Below are 16,799 nucleotides of genomic sequence, written 5' to 3' on the forward strand. Positions count from 1 at the left end.
ACTCAGCATGTTCAGGAAGATTGTGTTTGGCCTTTTGCTTCTTTTATGTCCATTAACTCATTTGGCCTGCTTGCTTCTTTCTCACTGATGGGATAGCATGAATTAACTGTGTAGGGGTGTTGTGGGATTTTTTGTTTAAATTTATGCCCTTTACTGTTTGGAATAGGTGAAAGTATTAATTTTAAGCCCTGTAGTAGGAAAGTCAGACATCTTCCTCATGCACTATGACATGTATGTGTATAGAAGTTGTTTCAGGGCATAAGCACTGGGTGCTGGTTTTTTCTGGGACAGAGATTTGACCCTTGATGGCAGGGATGTCACTCTGCTGTGTAAGGAATGATGTTCAGTAGGGAGTGACTGGCCTTACTGACACATCAGATGTGCACAGGAGCTTGTACTTGTTCTTGGAGATGAATCATTTACTGGTGTGGAGGTTTACGTTGTGACTATAGCGAGGGGATAATTATTTGACACTGTAAGAAGATTACAAACCTGGAGATGGTGAGGAGATACTGATCACCATATTTAAGTGTCCTCTGGAGAACAATACTTCAACATCTACAGCTCTCCTTTCTGTTATTACGCCGGAGCAGCTTCCATTTGTCATGTGTCACAATGAGACCCTGGCTTTTAATATTCAAATCTGGAGTGTTTTGATTTGTGCCTAATGTCTGTTAAAAAGAAATAAATTTCTCTGGTGCATTTTGATGGGAGGCATTGTGGGGGGTAATTCAGTGCATCTGCATTCAAGAACCATTAAATGAGTCTTTTGTAAGTGGCTGTATAATCAGGTATAAGCAAGCTGGTGGTGTGTTGTGTTCAGGCTGATCCAGGACAGAATGACAATCTCTGTTTCCTTTTCCCCCCAAGGTCTCTCATGTCAATGATTCGCAAGAGATCTCACTCCAACACCAACGTGAGCAAGAAGGAGAAACCTCCTCAGCAGGAGTCAGGTATGGCTCATCCCTTCTCAAGCCATGTGGGTTGTCTACTGGTACTGCAGGAAAAGCTGGTGGAAAGGAACTGTGGATAAAGGTGGTGATTCAGATGCTTTTAAGTGTCAGCATTAACTACAGCTGTCCGTGTCCCAGCACATTGCTCTGCCTTGCAGTCCAGAAATGGGACTGCAGCCTAGGAATATGTGCACCAAGATGGGAAGTGGTACCTTCAGTACTGTAGCTTGGTATTCCTGTGAGGGGTGGCTGAGGACTCTGGGCTTGTCTGCTATGGAGAAAAGGAGGCTGAGGAGGGACTTTATTGCTCCCTACAGCTCCTGAGGGTGGGACAGGGAGAGGGAGGTGCTGAGCTCTTCTCCCTGGGATCCAGTGACAAGACACAGGGGAGTGGTTCAAAACTGCCTCAAGGAATGCTTAGACTGGACATAAGGAAGCATTTATTTATGGTGAGAATGGTCAAATACTGGAACGGGCTTCCCAGAGAGGTGGTTGGTGCCCCAAGTCTGTGGGTGTTTAAAGCCTTTAAGAACATGCTCTTACTTTTGGGTAGCCCCAAAGTGGTCAGGCTGTCAGACCAGATGGTCACTGCAGGGCCCTTCCAGCTGAAACATTCTGTTGTATTCTACTGCAGATTTCCTTGAGATCCCAAGTAGATTTGTGTGGCCCTCATGGCCATCTCTGCCTCCACAACTGAACTGATCATCAGCATCCAATTTACTTTTTCCAAAAGGATTTGAGTATGAACAGTCTTTGAGGCTGCAGGTCAAAAACCTCAAGGGAAGACCTAGCACTTGCTGTAACTGGAGGAAAGTTCTAATCTACCTGCTCGAGCTGCAGCATGTGCAGGGCTTTGTGCTTCCACAGGTTACCTGGAAGAGGCAGAAGACCAAACCTACGAGCGTTAAACAGAGAGCAGGTTAAATTCAGCATAATACAGGGAAATTTCCAAATTTCCACATGGCAATTTCTTCTGTCCAGAGTCTCTCCACAGAGCTTGTTTGTTAAATGTTTCAGTTTTCATCCCTCAATTCATATCTTGTGAAATTACCACTCAGAGTTGACTGTAGTTTTAATCCTTTAATAACACTGAAAACCTAAAACAAAACAGTCTTACACTAAGGTGGCTCTGCATGCAAAGTAACAGCTGAAATTGCATTTTATTGTTGTTAATGGAAGCTGGAAACTTAGTACGTTGAGAACAGGAGTTAAGTACAGACTTACAAATGACTGTGAGTGCCTGAAGAGTCAGAGCTAGTTAGACAGGCATTGCCAGTTAAATAACCAGGGATTTTCTTGCTGTTTCTCTCTTCCTTCTGAAACAGCAGGAGTTTGTTTGTAGTGAATTGCTTAACTCATTTGCTGCCACTTAAACAAAGAAGGGAACCTGGCTGAAATTATAGGATATAACTGTTAAAAAAAACCCCCTGCTGTTAGCAGACTAATGGTATGTAAGTCAGGCTGGATTGTTGCATGGAACCAACAGGCAGGAAGTGGGGGAAGGAAAGTATTACTCCTCCCATTTTTCAGGTGAGGAACTGAGAAATGGAGTGACTTGGGCAGGTCCCTGGGGGAATTTCTGGGAACTGGTTACCAGTCTGAGAGAAATAAGGTTCTGGGTGTGGATAAAATAGTTAGAGAAGTGACCTTGTACTGAGACCTCTGATGAAGAGTCAATCTTACCTTTTGGTAGAAGTCCAATTATGGTGCCTTGATTTATCAGGGTTCCTTACCTTGAAGCATCCTAGATGTTTTGATTACACCTTTTTGTTGAGACTGTCGCAAACAGTGATTGCAGGAAATACTATGAAATTCACTCCAAGTTCTCTACTCCCCATTCTTTCATTGTTTATTAGCAAACTAACAGTTCTGACCTTTCTTCAATCACATATAAACTGCTTTTTCTCTTAATAGTTGAGCTGTTCTTAAAATAAAAATAAAAAAGGAGAAAGTTCTGTCTTGATCTAGTTATTATATCAAACTTGAGGCTTATTTTGACCCCTGTTAAGGACTTAGAATTTCTATCCCATACCACCAATTATGCTTTTATATTTGAAACAGCCTGTTTGTGAAATTAAAGCCCGACATTGAATCGGCTTAGAATACAGAAGCCACATTTCTATGAATCATCAATAGTACCCTGACAAGTGAGAGAGCAGAAGTCTTTTTAAAATTCCTGTTATATAAGGTACAAGGTTGCAGCTTTGAATAGCATCAACCCTATTTCTCTATGTATTTGCTTTAAGTGCTCTTCCCCCCTCCCCTTTTTAGTATGTTAAGGGTCTTTTGTTTTGTTATCCAGAATGCTGATAAGTTAACAGGTATTGTTTAGGTTCATCACAGAGTCATGTCATCTGAATATTTTGCAGTCCTCATACCAAATCTCTTGAAAAAGCAGCCATTTTCATTTCATGGTATTTCAGTTTTTCCCTTTAACTTGATGCAGTGTTTTTTCAAGGGGTGGGTTTAGCTCAGTCTGAGGTGTTGGTGTGTTGTTCCGCCCAGGTTCTCAAACCCACTTGAAATGGGAGACATAATTGGGAATCACTGTCATGGGGCATTTGCAGCTTGTCCTGTGTCAGTGGAGCTGTGAATTCCTGCTGAGCCACACAGGAAGCAAAACTCTGTTCTTTCAGTCCCTGGTGCTTCATCCTAGAGCACTGAGCTTTTGCAATTCCCAGACAGTTCCAGGAGCTTTATGTTTTTCAGGATGTGGGTCTGCTTCTGTCCAAACTTCTGCAGTTTGGCGTTTGCAGAGTCAGGATCTCAGTGTAGGTTGGCATTTTAATCTTTAGGAGCTTAGGACAGCTGAGCTGATAGCAAAGGTCACTGTATCCAGAACGAGAACATGGTTTTTTACTTTGCACCATTTTTCTGCAGTTCCTATCTGAAATGTGATCTGCTCTTTGACTTTCCTAGCAGGTGAAGAAGTTACAGATCTGAAGAGGCAAGCTGTGGAAGAAATGATGGACAGGATTAAAAAGGGAGTTCACCTGAGACCAGTCAACCAGTCAAGCAGGCCTAAAACAAAGGTTTGGAATAAGTAGCAAACCAATAATTTTAGCTAAGTACAGTAATTTACACTGAAAATAAACTTTTCTGTTAAATATTCAGGTGAATACATTTTCCTCCCCTCATTTACTTGGCTTGATTTTGGATAAAATGAATTAGAGGAGCATATACCTGAAGAACAGAAAAAAAATGAAGGCAGCAGTTAAGTAAATAAAGGCCAGTTTCTTGGACACAGAAAAGAAGCCTGTAAACAAACAGCTGCTAAGAAGCAAAAAGCACAGAGAGAATACCTGAAGTGGTTAAAGGGGATGATCAACAAGTAGGCTGTGTTAGCACTTTTTTTTTTCTTTTATGCAGCACTTACACCTAGTACCTGAATGGTGCTGTAGAACATTGCTTACCTCCTTCACAAAAGCATAATCTTTATGTATAGTCTGTGATTCACAGTGCCAAGAGCTGAGGCTCTTCTCTTCATCTGAGTAAGGAAATAGATGGAATGTTAGCCCTGTGCCCACGGGAGGAGGGGGCAGAGGTGCAGAGTCTGTCCTGGGCCGTTTCTTGTGGCTTTTGACATCCATGTGTTGTGTTTGTTTACAGCCGGAAACACCAAAGCCCTCTGAAAGTGCAATGAAAGAACTAAAAGGGATTCTGGTAAGAAAACTTGCATATTATATTCCATTTTCTTCTCATTGAGCTGACAGGGCCTTCTGTGCAAAATGTGGAACTTCTGCATTTTGGTTTGAAGCCTTAGAGCAGTTTTAGGGCAAATCCCCCAGTTCCACCTTTGATTTGACTTAAGGATGGTTTTGGTCTTGCTAGGAGAATTTGTTTTTGCACTCTGCTCTGGGTTTATGTGCTCCTGCCACTAGAAGGGATTTTATGGTGTGTGTCTGCCCTAGATCCTTGGGAAACTTTCCAAATACTCACAGTGGGGATGCTTAGGAGGGGAGAGGCAGCTGAGTATCTGTATCTAGTCCAAAGCAAAGCCCCTGGACTGGACATATAGTGAATGTAGAGTTCTCATCAACTGCTGCCCTCTTTCCTGCGGCACCAAATTTCTTGTTAGCATAGGTGAAGTCCAAATAAAGCAATAGCTGTGGTCTGTCTGCATTTATTTATATGTAGAAAAAATTGATTCTGAATAGCTATCCACATAACCACTTCTCACAAAATAAAAACATGAGGCATGTTTGGTTCAGCTGAGAGCAATGTGCTAAGTTTGCTCCTGTTGTGTCCTTTACTCAAGTGTTGCATTGTTTGTTTTTAACCGGTTGCTTCTTTTGCACCAGAGCTAAAATTGTATCAGTCAGAAGGAGCTGCAGTTCTTGCTCCCTGACTTCTGTAACCCCAAAGCTTCTCAAGTGCCATTTTGGCACATCGGGTGAAATTCTGCCAGTATTGAAGCAAAATACTTCAGTTCCACTCTGCAGAAGGTGAAGCTAATCATTCTCATCATCCTGTGGGTAAACAGCCCTTGTAAAATCCAGTTCAGTAGTGGTTTGGGGGATGCAAGGCAGTACAGCAGAGTGTAGCCATAGCCTTTGCTGTGATTTAAAATCACCAGTGGGGCACCAGTGATGTGTTAAAGTTGCTGTTCTCCAATCATGTGAAAGCAAGGGAAGAAGGGAAGAAATGATCTAGAGAGTCACCAGACCTTAATGCTGAGCTCTAATTAGAGGGACACGTAATTAAATGCGGCGCTAAATAGGAAAGGAATGAAATGGAACTCTGAGGCTGTGCTTTAATCAGAATTCCATAATTACAGGAATAGCGGGATGTGGTGTGCTGCTTGGACCAGTGAGGGTTGGACAGAGCCATCCTGCCCAAGGTCCTTTCGTTCTCTAATAGCTGTTTTATTTCTTCAGCACTGTGTCACTGGCACCAGGGGAGACTTGATTATGCACTTCAGAGGGAGTAGAGAGGAACCTGCAGGCACTGCACTTCTGTGTTGGGCTCATTGCTTTTGAGCCTTTCAGGGTATTTGCAGTGCAAGACAAACTGTATAAAATGCAGCTCCAGTCTATTCTTGAGAGCAGTGATTATGCACAGTCAGACAACAAATATGGGGGTGGAATGTGATGGAGTAAACATTTGTTGTTCCTATGCTAATTATGCATTTTGTGTAGACCTCCATATAATTGTTACAAACAAAACACATTTATGTTGTGCAAATTCCAGAGCTTGAGTGGCTCCCTTTTTTAAGTTGCTTTTGTACATGTACATTTGTACAGATCTGGAGCATACTACTAATGAATAACCTGCTCAGTAAATTTCCAATGGTTTTGAAAGAAAATATTTTAACTTTTAGGCAAGAGTGAAGAATTAAGTTACTTTGCAGGGCTCTTGAAAGTAGCACAGCTTGTGCAACTGAAAGTGCTATTTCCTTTTGTTGTTGGCTATTTCTGCTCAGAAGTTATGTGCTTACCAACAAAAGATGTCAATAGAATGTTATCTGTGGTCTGGAAAAATGCTATTTGAGTCTGACATGTTTTGGAAGACTGAATAAACAAGATTTCTGGGAAGACTCAAAAAGAGAATGAAATAGTATATGGGTACCAAATTTTCAGTTGCATTATAAACATTTTGGGTGAGTTTTACAATCAAGTGGGTTCTGATTCAGTAACTGACTGTTGTGGGTTGGGAAATGCATGCAGTATGCACTAAATGCATGTGTAAATTCCTGTAGGCAAGTTGGCTTTGCTTAAAGCCTCTCTTCCTCCCACTTTAAGAAAAATGCTCCTGGACCTGCAGCTTCCCTGATTCTACATGCTAGCCTTGGCATAAGGCAGTAATAGCATTTATTTCTGTTCTGTATGTACAAAAAACTGTTTCAACTTGAGATCTAACTCTGTGCAAAAGAGAAACCTTGAAGTGTGTAGACATAGGGTCAGGTTTATGGCAGACCAGCTACACTATAGGATATAATATGCTGCAGTTGTGGCTGATAAATACTGACTTTTGCAGACATATGTACACACCAGGATGCAGCAACACAGGACCATGCTAAAATAGAAAACCCACTGGAGCAATAACAGATGGATCTTTGGCTTTTTGCTAAGAGAGGTTAATTATGTGCATGATAACTCTCTGGCAGTTTTTTAAGATCCTTTAAATGTTAAGATGGACGGAGTTGGCAGCTCCTTGCGAACATCAGAATTTGTTCATTAGTGATCCAGAGCATCCCTCTTATGCCTGATATCACCCCACTAATGTGTAGTAAGTGTGGTTTATCCCCACATTAAACCCAAGTAAGGGTGGGGTGGCGAGCTGATCCCAGAAGCTCCTGTTGTACCGATGGAAGAGCTTGGCCCGCTGCTCTAGAACTGCAGTGTGAAAGATTCTGAAGTTGTGCACATGAGCTGCTTAGCAAGGCATGATCTGTCCTCAGAGAGCTTCTCATGCCTGTTTCTTTCTCTAGGAAACACTGAATAAATCCACCAGTTCCCGAAGCTTGAAGTCCCTTGAAACAGACAGTGGTGAAACAGAGCTGGAACGAGTCCTGCGACGCCGGAAAGTGACCACTGACCAGGACAGTGGCAGTAAGTGCTGGGCTCCTTTGGAGTCCTCTTCCTCTCCCTGCATTAAGTGACTCTTGAAGCTTTACATTCTGTTCCAGACCATTGCCATTGCAGCCATTGAGAGCTCCACCTTCTTCTACAGTGACTCCCTTCCCTGTCTCACCTGTTGCTTTTGATCCCATTTTCTCCAAGAGATGCTTCTGTCAGGATTTTCTGCACACACAGACACATACACTCAGGTTCCTCTTTCCAGCCTGGAGCTCAGATGTTACTGCTGGAGTTATTGCTCGAATCTACTGTGAAAATACTCTTGAAAGTAATGCTAGCCAGAGAAATGAGATTTGGGACTGGTGATTTGAATTAACCTTCTCTGCAGACCAGGGGTCTGCAGTTTTTATGCTGTGCTTTACTGTAATCTTCTGTAAAAAACTGTTGACGTTCTGTTTGGTTACAAACACAGCCTGTGCAGGTGTAAGTCCATGCCATAGTACATGCAGATGTGGCTGGTTTGAATGTCACTGCAGAGTTTTATCTTGGACTTTGCAGACAGTTCACTGACTCCTCATTACTACCGAGAACAGGCTTTTCAGCCATCAGGTTGGGAGAGCACCGAAGTTGTGTCTGGGTAGGGCTGTGTGGGCAGCAGGAATTCCCACCCCAGAAGGCAGGAGGATCAACCCAGCAAGTGCTGCCTGTGGTAAAAAAGGCAAATCTTGGTGGGGAGAGCAGAAGCTGCAAATGTGGTGTTTTGATACTCTCTTGCACTGGATGCTGTTGATTAAAATTCCATTTTGATTTCTGCACTTAGCTAGAGTTCTGCTCTGCTCTTGTGTTGTTTCTAGACCAATCTGGATAACGAAAGCATTAAACTTTCTTTGGATTCTAGGTCCCACTGGAATCTTGGCCACATCAGAATCAAAGTCTCTGCCTGTGCTGGGTTCGGGAGCCAGTGCCCCACAGGCAGCGTTGGACAAGAAGGATGTGGAGACAGAATTCACTTCCAAAGTACCCAACTCAGGTCCTGTCCCCAACCAGCCTAAGGGTGCTACAGGCTCCAAGCCTACTTTACAGTAAGTAGAATATGGATTTATAGATATATTGTAGAACAAGATGTGTTTAGCTGGTGTGTTTTGAAAATGATTTAATACCAATTTTGGTTAACACAATAAATGTGCAGTCTGCAGCTGTTTACCACTGACTCCTCAAATAATTTCCAGTCTCATGTGAAAGGAGAAGTTAAATTCTCTGTAATGAAGTTCTTTCCCCCTAAAACCTGTGGACGTTCTTCAAAAAAAAGTTCCTCTTCTCAGTCCAAAAAAAACCTCAAGAGATTTTGAAAAATAACAAGGTTGAGGGTTTATTCCATATCCTGAAGAGAAGAGGGATGATAGTTATATTGTTAAGTCTTGATTAAAAGTAGTTCTGGCAAATATTTTCAAAAATACAATCATGTGAGTCATCTTGGTCTATATGCTGGTGTGCAGGGCAGTTTCTGTTGAACCAAAACAAGTCCTGAGTATTACTCTTAAAAATTGGTTGGCAAAAAATTTGAATTACCTTGAAATGTCATGATTAAAAAAAAAAAATTAGTGCTGCATTGCACAGATGGGCAGCAGAATTTTTCATCACAGCAGATTGAAGACCTGAACCCAGCATCAGAGTTAAACTTACTTCAGCAATATTTATTTCAGATTCCCTGGAGGATAGGTTTGTTCTCCAACCATACCAGGCTCCTTTTGGAATTAGGCTGTGTACTTGCTTCGGTTCCCTTGCCAGATTGCTTGTCAGTTTGTCACTTCAAGAAAAGGAAATAGATGAGACAAGTAAGATTGGCAGAAGATTGTAATTACGGCTAATTAAACCTCTGATTTCCCGCTCTGTCCGTTATAAAATACCACCAGTACCAATTCTAGCAAGTCTCCATTGCTTTTTTCAGAGGAGCAAGTCATGACAAATGAGCTGAATATTCAGTTTGCATCTATTTTTATGAACTGATACTTCACTCTTACGCAGGTACTTCCATCCTTTATTTTTGAGTGGATGAAGAGCCCAATTTCCTTTTGTGCTTTACAGTTGTATTTAATTCCTACTAAGACTTAAAAGCAGAATGCCTTTTTCATTCATACGTATTTTCCCCTTTTATTTCATGTAAGTATCCTTAGAGGAAAGATGATCTTCATTTTAATTTAATCAGAAAGATGAAGATATGTTCAACAGTTAATTTTATTGAATAATGCCTTTGCATTTTCTTGAACTCCTACCCTGACAGAAGGGTGAGGTTGTTCCTGAAAAATGTGTTTGTAGTTCGTGGATTTCTACTATTTTGAACAAACCAGAAAATACAAGCAACTCCTGCCACCTTTTGTGTACCTTTGTTCCACTGAACTAAGTGGAAATTGCATTTACAAGAAAGGAAATGAAATAATTGCAGGCCCCAAGGTCTTACAGAATGCGTGGTGAATTGACAGTGAAAAGGATCTTGTGTTGACAGTCACAGTTGTTATGTGTTATAAAAGCATATGTGAAGCTCAATTTATTTCTCAGCTTGCCTATTCAGTGACATCCCGAAAGACACATTTCACTTCAATTTATCCGTTTAAAGCATTAAAACAAATGTAGTGGGCCAGAGTCCTTCGTGCTGCAGGGCTTCCTTGCACTGAGCCACTGGTGTAAATCTGCTCAATGGGCAACACTCATCCTTTAGGGATGGTTTTCCAGCAAGAGGGAAGGTGCTGGGGCTCTCCTGCTCTTGTTTGGCCAGGCTGGCAGGAGGAGCAGGGACAACCTGCAGGCCCCATACCACGTTGCGGTGCAATTGCTTTCCTTTTCTCTCCTGGGTGCTGTTTGCAGCAGAGGTTGGCAGAAGCAGCCTCCAGACTCCAAGGTGTGAAAGCACTGTTGGAAATAGGGCTTGTTGGAAGCAGGTAGCAGAGGGAAGTTCATTTGACCAGCAAGTCTGACAAGTGGGCTCTGCAGTTAGGGCAGTTTTCTCTGAGCTTCCCTGGAAGCAGCTTAGTTTGGATCAGCAGAGCACTTCTGAAGCAAATCTCACTGTTCTCTGCGTTTGCTATGCTTTGATTTTTATTCTGGAGTGTTCTTAGTGCATCCTGTATCCCTGGATTCATTGGATGAGTGAAGCTAAACCACGGGATGTGGTCCAACCTTTTTGGGAGTCCTGGGGGGGCACACAAGAGCTGGTTCAGTGAATTACCCTGAAATCTGCTCTGCAGCAGGGGCTGCTTCCCTCCATACTCTGCTCCCGTTCCACCACTCCATTCCAAGTAGCCCGTGCTAACTGAACAAACAGTGCCCTGCCTGGACTGCGTATCCTACATGAGAAATCCTCTTCTCATTCTTCATACCTGAGGTTAAAGGATGCAGCTCCCTCATCATTTGCCATTCCTTGAAATCTGAGCAAGGTGTGACTTCTTCATCTGTTTGCAGCAGGTAGCAAACATTTCCCATCACAGGGGAGGACTGCATGTCCCATAATTGCCAAGTGTCTCTTGCAGGGAAGGGTTTATTTTCACCTAGATTTTAATGTACAGCTTGCTATAGAAAACCTGAGTTTAGAACCTCTAGGTGAGGTGTCATTTCAGTGCAAGAGGTTCTTGTGTGTCTGAAGCCATTAAGGAGGTGGTTCGGAATGTGTGAAATTTTGCTGAGGTGGTGCTTAGGGGGGAGACATCAGTAATGTGTGTCCTGTAGGCAAACTGAGGCCTTACCTCAGTGTGCAGGTAACTTCTTCTGCAGATCTCTTCCCCAGTGTTTAACCCAGCATGAGTGTAATTCTGCTTAGAAGAGGTGACAATTTATATTCCTTGGGAGCAAAGAGAGTTCCCGTAACCCCCTGCAGTGTTTAGGCACAGAAGGGAAAGGTGTGTCTGGCTCTGCCCCTGGGTTTTTGGTTGTTTGGTGGGGTTTTTTTCAGCACTTTGTAAACATTGTGTTTCTGGGCTGCAGAGTTCTCTGCTGACAGAGTGCACTACAGAGAGGGTTAGTGTTAATCTGATGATTTTATACAATTAAAGGATTTGTCCTCCCTCTCCCGGCTGTAATCTTAGTACCCCAAATCATCCACCAGCTCTGCAGGGAGCAGCTCAGCCTCAGCTGGGCTGAAATGCAAAGGTTTTCCAGTGTAGCTTGAACATGGGCAATTTGGTTTGAACAACAGATGAAGAAAACAATGGGATGTTCTGGAAGTTGGAGGTCTCCTCAGTTTTAACTGTTTTAAAAGCTACCGATAGATTTTTCTTAGCTTGTACTCTTTGTGTGCCTTCTCAGTGCAGGCAGATGCTCTCCCAGATTCTTCATTTAAGTAAATTTTCTGAGTTTTTGGGCTTTTTCAAAAAAAGTACCTGAAAATGGGAACAATTTCCATGCTAAAGATTGTCTGCAGTTCTGTTCTGCTGGCTGCTACATTGACCACCTTTGTACTCAGCTGGATTTAGCAGGGGCATTCTGAAATGGAGAAGGTTTCTTGCACGTCCTTCACAGATGTCTGGTGTTGCAGGTAGCACTGGTACTATCAAAGAAGGGAACAAAGGGCTAATTCACCAGTGTCACTGTTTATATTCCCTGTAATCTCTGTTGGACAAATATTGGTAGTAGTGTGATGGAATTTTTTGTTCATTTGAGACTTTCAAAACTTGGAATTGGTGTATTTTTTACTGTTGCTCAGTATTAGCCTGTGGTCTTCTCTGGCTTATTCTCCTGCCTTATCAAGAATTCTGAAATAATAGACACATCTGCCATTTTTGCTTTTGTTCTCAGTGAATATTGACATAAAATTCTGTTTTCTAATGGATGCATATTACAATGATTTTACAATGATTTCATGAATAGAGCACCAACCCAGGTTAAATAATGCCAAGATTTTAGTATTACCAGAGGAAACAAAGAAAATCCAAATCCCAGTTGACAAGCTGATCCTTAGTTTGTCCTTTTTACTCCTACTGTAAATTTTATGCAAAGGTCACACCAGTGCTAGTTCACAGACTTTAGTAATCCTTTAGTATTTACACCTTCTGTAGGTTCTGTAACTATATACACAGAACAGATTGCTTCTGATACTCTTACATAACAAAGCATGCAACACTGCATATCCCATAGAATTGATCTCAAATGCATTTGTCATCTAAATCTAAATTTCACAGTGCAGATTTTTTTGTGTTTAGTCATAAAAATATATGCAGACTTGAGAACAACTGTGTGTGAATGAGTACAATAGAACTAGGGTCTCAATGTCTGGTTTAATATATAGTTGCACAAATAACAAGAATATTGATAACAGCATTAACAATCTTAATGAGGGAAGAGCTTTGCATAGAACTAAATGCAGATACCTTGGCTGGACAAAGTTGAGTTGTTCAGAACTGTGGCGAACTCTGTCTTTACTCACTGCTTTTCCCAGCTTTATTTGTAGGAGTAGATGCTGTTTTTTGAAAAGGAGCACCAAAATTATGTTCATTCTTCACACTGAAACATTCTGCTCTTGACAAACTGTTGAAAGTAAGCTGTGAATACCTGATAAATAGGGTTAATAATTTTTAACAATGCCTCAGCTGTAACAGCAGCATTGTCAGGCTGGTGCTGCACCAGTGTAAAGGATTTGAAGAAGGCAATACTAGTACAACAAAGTCAGATAGTAATTCTTATTTTTATGCTGCAAACACTGATTTAATCACCGGTTTTCTCCATTAAACTACTTTATATCGACATCTTTCATTTTTCTGTCCTTTGAAGGTGGTAAATATGATTGCCATTTTATCCATTTTTGTTATAAATGAAACAGACTTCAGAGCGTTTGGCTGTGCATCAGTTGTTGGAATGCTGCCATACACTAATGCAGACTCCCCACTGTGAGCCCAGTGGAGAATTATACTTTGATTCACCAGATTGTATTAAATAGTCCAGCTGTTGGGATTTGAAAGATAGTTACCTCCAAAGTGAAATAAAAATGAACTTGGCATTTATAGCTTTGACCATTTTTGTAGTGTGGGGCAATCAGCTTTTCAAAAGTAGCACTTTTTAAAATAACCCTCTTCTGGTTACACTGCTTTAAAAAGTTTAATTTGCTGTAACATTCAAAATACCCCGCCCTGTATTTTTCTGGAATGATTGGCAACTTCTGCATAAAATAAGCATTATTTTCCTTTTGAAATCACTAGCTTCTGATGATAATCAAATGAGTCTGAAACTGTATCTATTAGTGCCAATTTCTGCATTAATTAACTTATACCAAAGTTCTAATGTTAGAGACAATTCTTATAATTAAAGCTTGAACATGGAATTTCATTTGCCGTATCCAGCGCTGCAAGCTGAGTAAATTCTTTCTGAAATGGAAAGTGCAGCAACTGTTGTTTCTGTGATTATTTTCTTGGTTTTAAGCTGTTCATTTACTCTCTCCCCATCAGGTGGGAGCTGGTGCAGTCCCCACCCCATGTTCTAATTGTTGAGTGGGCTGACCTCTTTCTTCTTTGTCATTTTCTTTAGGACAAAGACTGTCACAATAAAGGGCAGTTCATGGCAGATGGATCCTGTAGCTGAATTTCTTTCTATGGCCTCCAGTTGATTCTACTTTTTCCTATCAAGGGTGCTGCCTTGCCAGTATGGAAGACTGTTTGTAATAAATGAGCATGAAAATTTAAAAGAAAAAAAGTAGAAGGGAGGAAGAAAAGACTCTGGACAAGCCAGTGCAGTGTGCGTAGGACCTTCCAGCACCAGGGATTTCAGCACCTGCCCAGTTTGGGCTCTGTGGGTGTGGACAGTGCATCCATACTGGTGTGTAAGGCCCTACTAAGGATGGGCCAATGCAATGTGGCTGCCATCCCTGAGCCTGCCTGGCTCTGAGCCCACAGGCACTGGGCTGACAGGCTCTGGGAGGCTCAGGCTCTGGAATGCACGGTGCAGGAGGCACAAGCCTGTGCTCTCAGGCTCTCTGTCAGCCCTCCCAGCACGGTTAAGGTGGAACACCCCAATCTGCCACTTGTTCAGGTTGAGCATTCCCAGTGTTTGCCATGTTCTCTGCTGGTGCATTCTGGCTAATCTAAGGATTTGCCTGCATGTTTTCAACACCAGTACAAAGCTTTTGAATACAGACAAGTGCTTTTAGTGTTCATAGGCTGATGCCAGCTTTGACAAATAACCCAGGTGTCTCTGACCTTTCCTTCCTCCCCGCTCAGAGGCTTTTTATCCACACAAATCCCTGCACTGCAAACAATGGTGGTGTAGCCCCATTTCTGCAGCACAGAGTGTGGGTTGAACACCCTCGAGAGTTCAGCAAAGCCAGTGGGTGAATTTCCAGAAATCATTAGCACTTGCTCCCAGTGAGACCAGCAGCAGCCAAGGGAACACCTACCTGGTTACTCTGTGCCTCAGAGTTGTGCAGTGCAGCCCCAAGTGGGTGGCTCTGGGATAGAGGTGTGGAGAAGCCATTTCTCAGTGCCTTGTTTGAGTTCATTTTTCATCTTCCATGCCTGGCTCAACGAATGGTCCAGGAGGGGGAATGTGACTGCTGCATTTTGTGCACTGCTGTCTGTACATAACAGCTGTTAAATCCTTAAATGTATTTGTTAGCTTAGCAGACCTGTCTTGGTCATATGTGCTACTAATAGAAATGCTTTTCTGTGTTTTTATGCTCTTCTGAATATGTGAACTGTCATCTGTATTTATATATTTATTCTTTCTCCTCTAGATCAACCAGTCACACAGAATTTACAAGAAAAGCTTCAAGCAGTGAACAAGAGACCGAATCTGTGGTAGTTTTAGATCCTGTGTCCACCAGTGGAGATCAAATGTCTGAAAACACCCTGAACCAGAACAAAGTGAAAGAAGAGAAAACCAAGCCACCGCATAATGAAACTAATGTTGGGAAAATAAAAGAAACAGATAGTTCTAACTGTTAATTGTTACTCTGAAAGGCTGTAACTTTTGGGAATCATTATCTGGACATGTGAATTGCTTAGGTGTGTTACTAGGGGCTACAGTCTGTACTCCAGACAGAAATAATACAGATTGAAATGGTCTTTTGTATGCAGTTTTTGTTACATGCACTGAAGTGTTAAATTACTGTGTGTCACTCAAAATCCCTTTCCCATTTAATTTGCAGGTATGGTTATTAATTTCTTAGATAGTGTCAGTTACCTTTAAAAATGGATTTGAAAAGGGTTTTTTAACTCTTCTTTTATTGAGAAGATGCCTTGTTAAAGGTCTGTTCCAAAGCTTGCCAGAAGCCCCTTGCATCCCTCTTGAGCTGGACAGGTTTGGGTTAGACCCTGTAAGTGATTACACCCCCATCAACTTCAGTATGGGAGGGGTGATACTAATTATTAATAAAAATGTGTTTAGACACATTGCTCTAAAAATATTTTGATATCCACTTAAACCAAGATCTTGTTGGTCCCCTGACTGCTGTTCCCACACAGGGAGGAAATGAAAAGCACAAGCACAACCCTTCTGTCTCAGATTCCCAGGGGACAGAGACTGAAAAGCAGAGGCAGTGCAGCATCTCATTGTGGTACCAAGATTTTTGGCAGCGATAGCCAGAGTCAGGGGTTTGTGGGCTGGGACTGGTGCTCTCATTTGGGTTAAAAGCTTTCCAAAGGAGGACTTGCTCCTGAGTTTTGTTTCAATGTTACACAGCAGCTTTTGGAACTGCTGCAGCTGGAGTCTGTTTTTACTGCTGCACAAAAATAACTTGCCTTAGGCTCCAGTGGGCATGGGCTGCGTTTGGGATTGATTCTAGGACTGCAAGTTATTGGGAATCAGCGTTCTGAGAACTCCCAGTGCTAACAAATGAGCCCTTGCTTTGAACCTGGCACACACTGGTGGCATTAATTTCTTTATGAGGTGACACTTCAGGTGTCTGTGTTTGATAACACAAATCCCAGTTTCTCTCAGCCCTTATTGCCTGTGACGACGGTGAGATAGGAACATCATTGATTTGCTCTACTGCCAATTCACATTCCATTGTAGTCTCTTTAAATTCAACACAGTATCTCATTCTTTTATAATGAACAAATGGAATCAGGGATTTGCCTAAAGATTGGTGCAACTGAAATTGGGTGGGCACGTACTTGAATGCACTTGGATTCTTTTTTATTTAATTATTTGAAACAGTGATAGTATTGAAGGATGAATGTTCTGAGTTTGTTGGTTTGGCTCTGCATGCAACTGTCTGGTGCTTTTCCTAAAAATAAAATGATAGTAATGAGTGTGGTGGTTTCACATCTATTTTGGTGGTTTTTGCATGTTTGCTACGAAAATCTTGGGCTTGATCTAATTACTGAATTACATACAGTTCATAAACTTGCGG

At 41.9% G+C, this 16,799-nt stretch overlaps 1 protein-coding gene across 2 annotated transcripts in view; it reads left to right on the top strand.

Moving 5' to 3' along the window:
* The window catches only part of SHTN1 (shootin 1), a 54,340-nt gene extending 37,623 nt beyond the window's left edge, over positions 1 to 16,717 (top strand). The window contains exons 12-17 of one of the 2 annotated variants that reach the window (XM_039553957.1): positions 871 to 953; positions 3,873 to 3,985; positions 4,563 to 4,616; positions 7,384 to 7,504; positions 8,370 to 8,553; positions 15,180 to 16,717. In XM_039553957.1, the coding sequence (XP_039409891.1) occupies positions 871 to 953; positions 3,873 to 3,985; positions 4,563 to 4,616; positions 7,384 to 7,504; positions 8,370 to 8,553; positions 15,180 to 15,390 (766 nt within the window). In that variant the 3' untranslated portion in view covers positions 15,391 to 16,717. The remainder of the gene's footprint in view (positions 1 to 870; positions 954 to 3,872; positions 3,986 to 4,562; positions 4,617 to 7,383; positions 7,505 to 8,369; positions 8,554 to 15,179) is intronic. The other variant, XM_039553958.1, reaches the window with a different exon arrangement.
* The last annotated feature ends 82 nt before the right edge of the window (positions 16,718 to 16,799 follow it).

Source organism: Corvus cornix, chromosome 6 (genome assembly GCF_000738735.6).
Source record: "Corvus cornix cornix isolate S_Up_H32 chromosome 6, ASM73873v5, whole genome shotgun sequence".
Taxonomy (NCBI): Eukaryota; Metazoa; Chordata; class Aves; order Passeriformes; family Corvidae; genus Corvus; species Corvus cornix.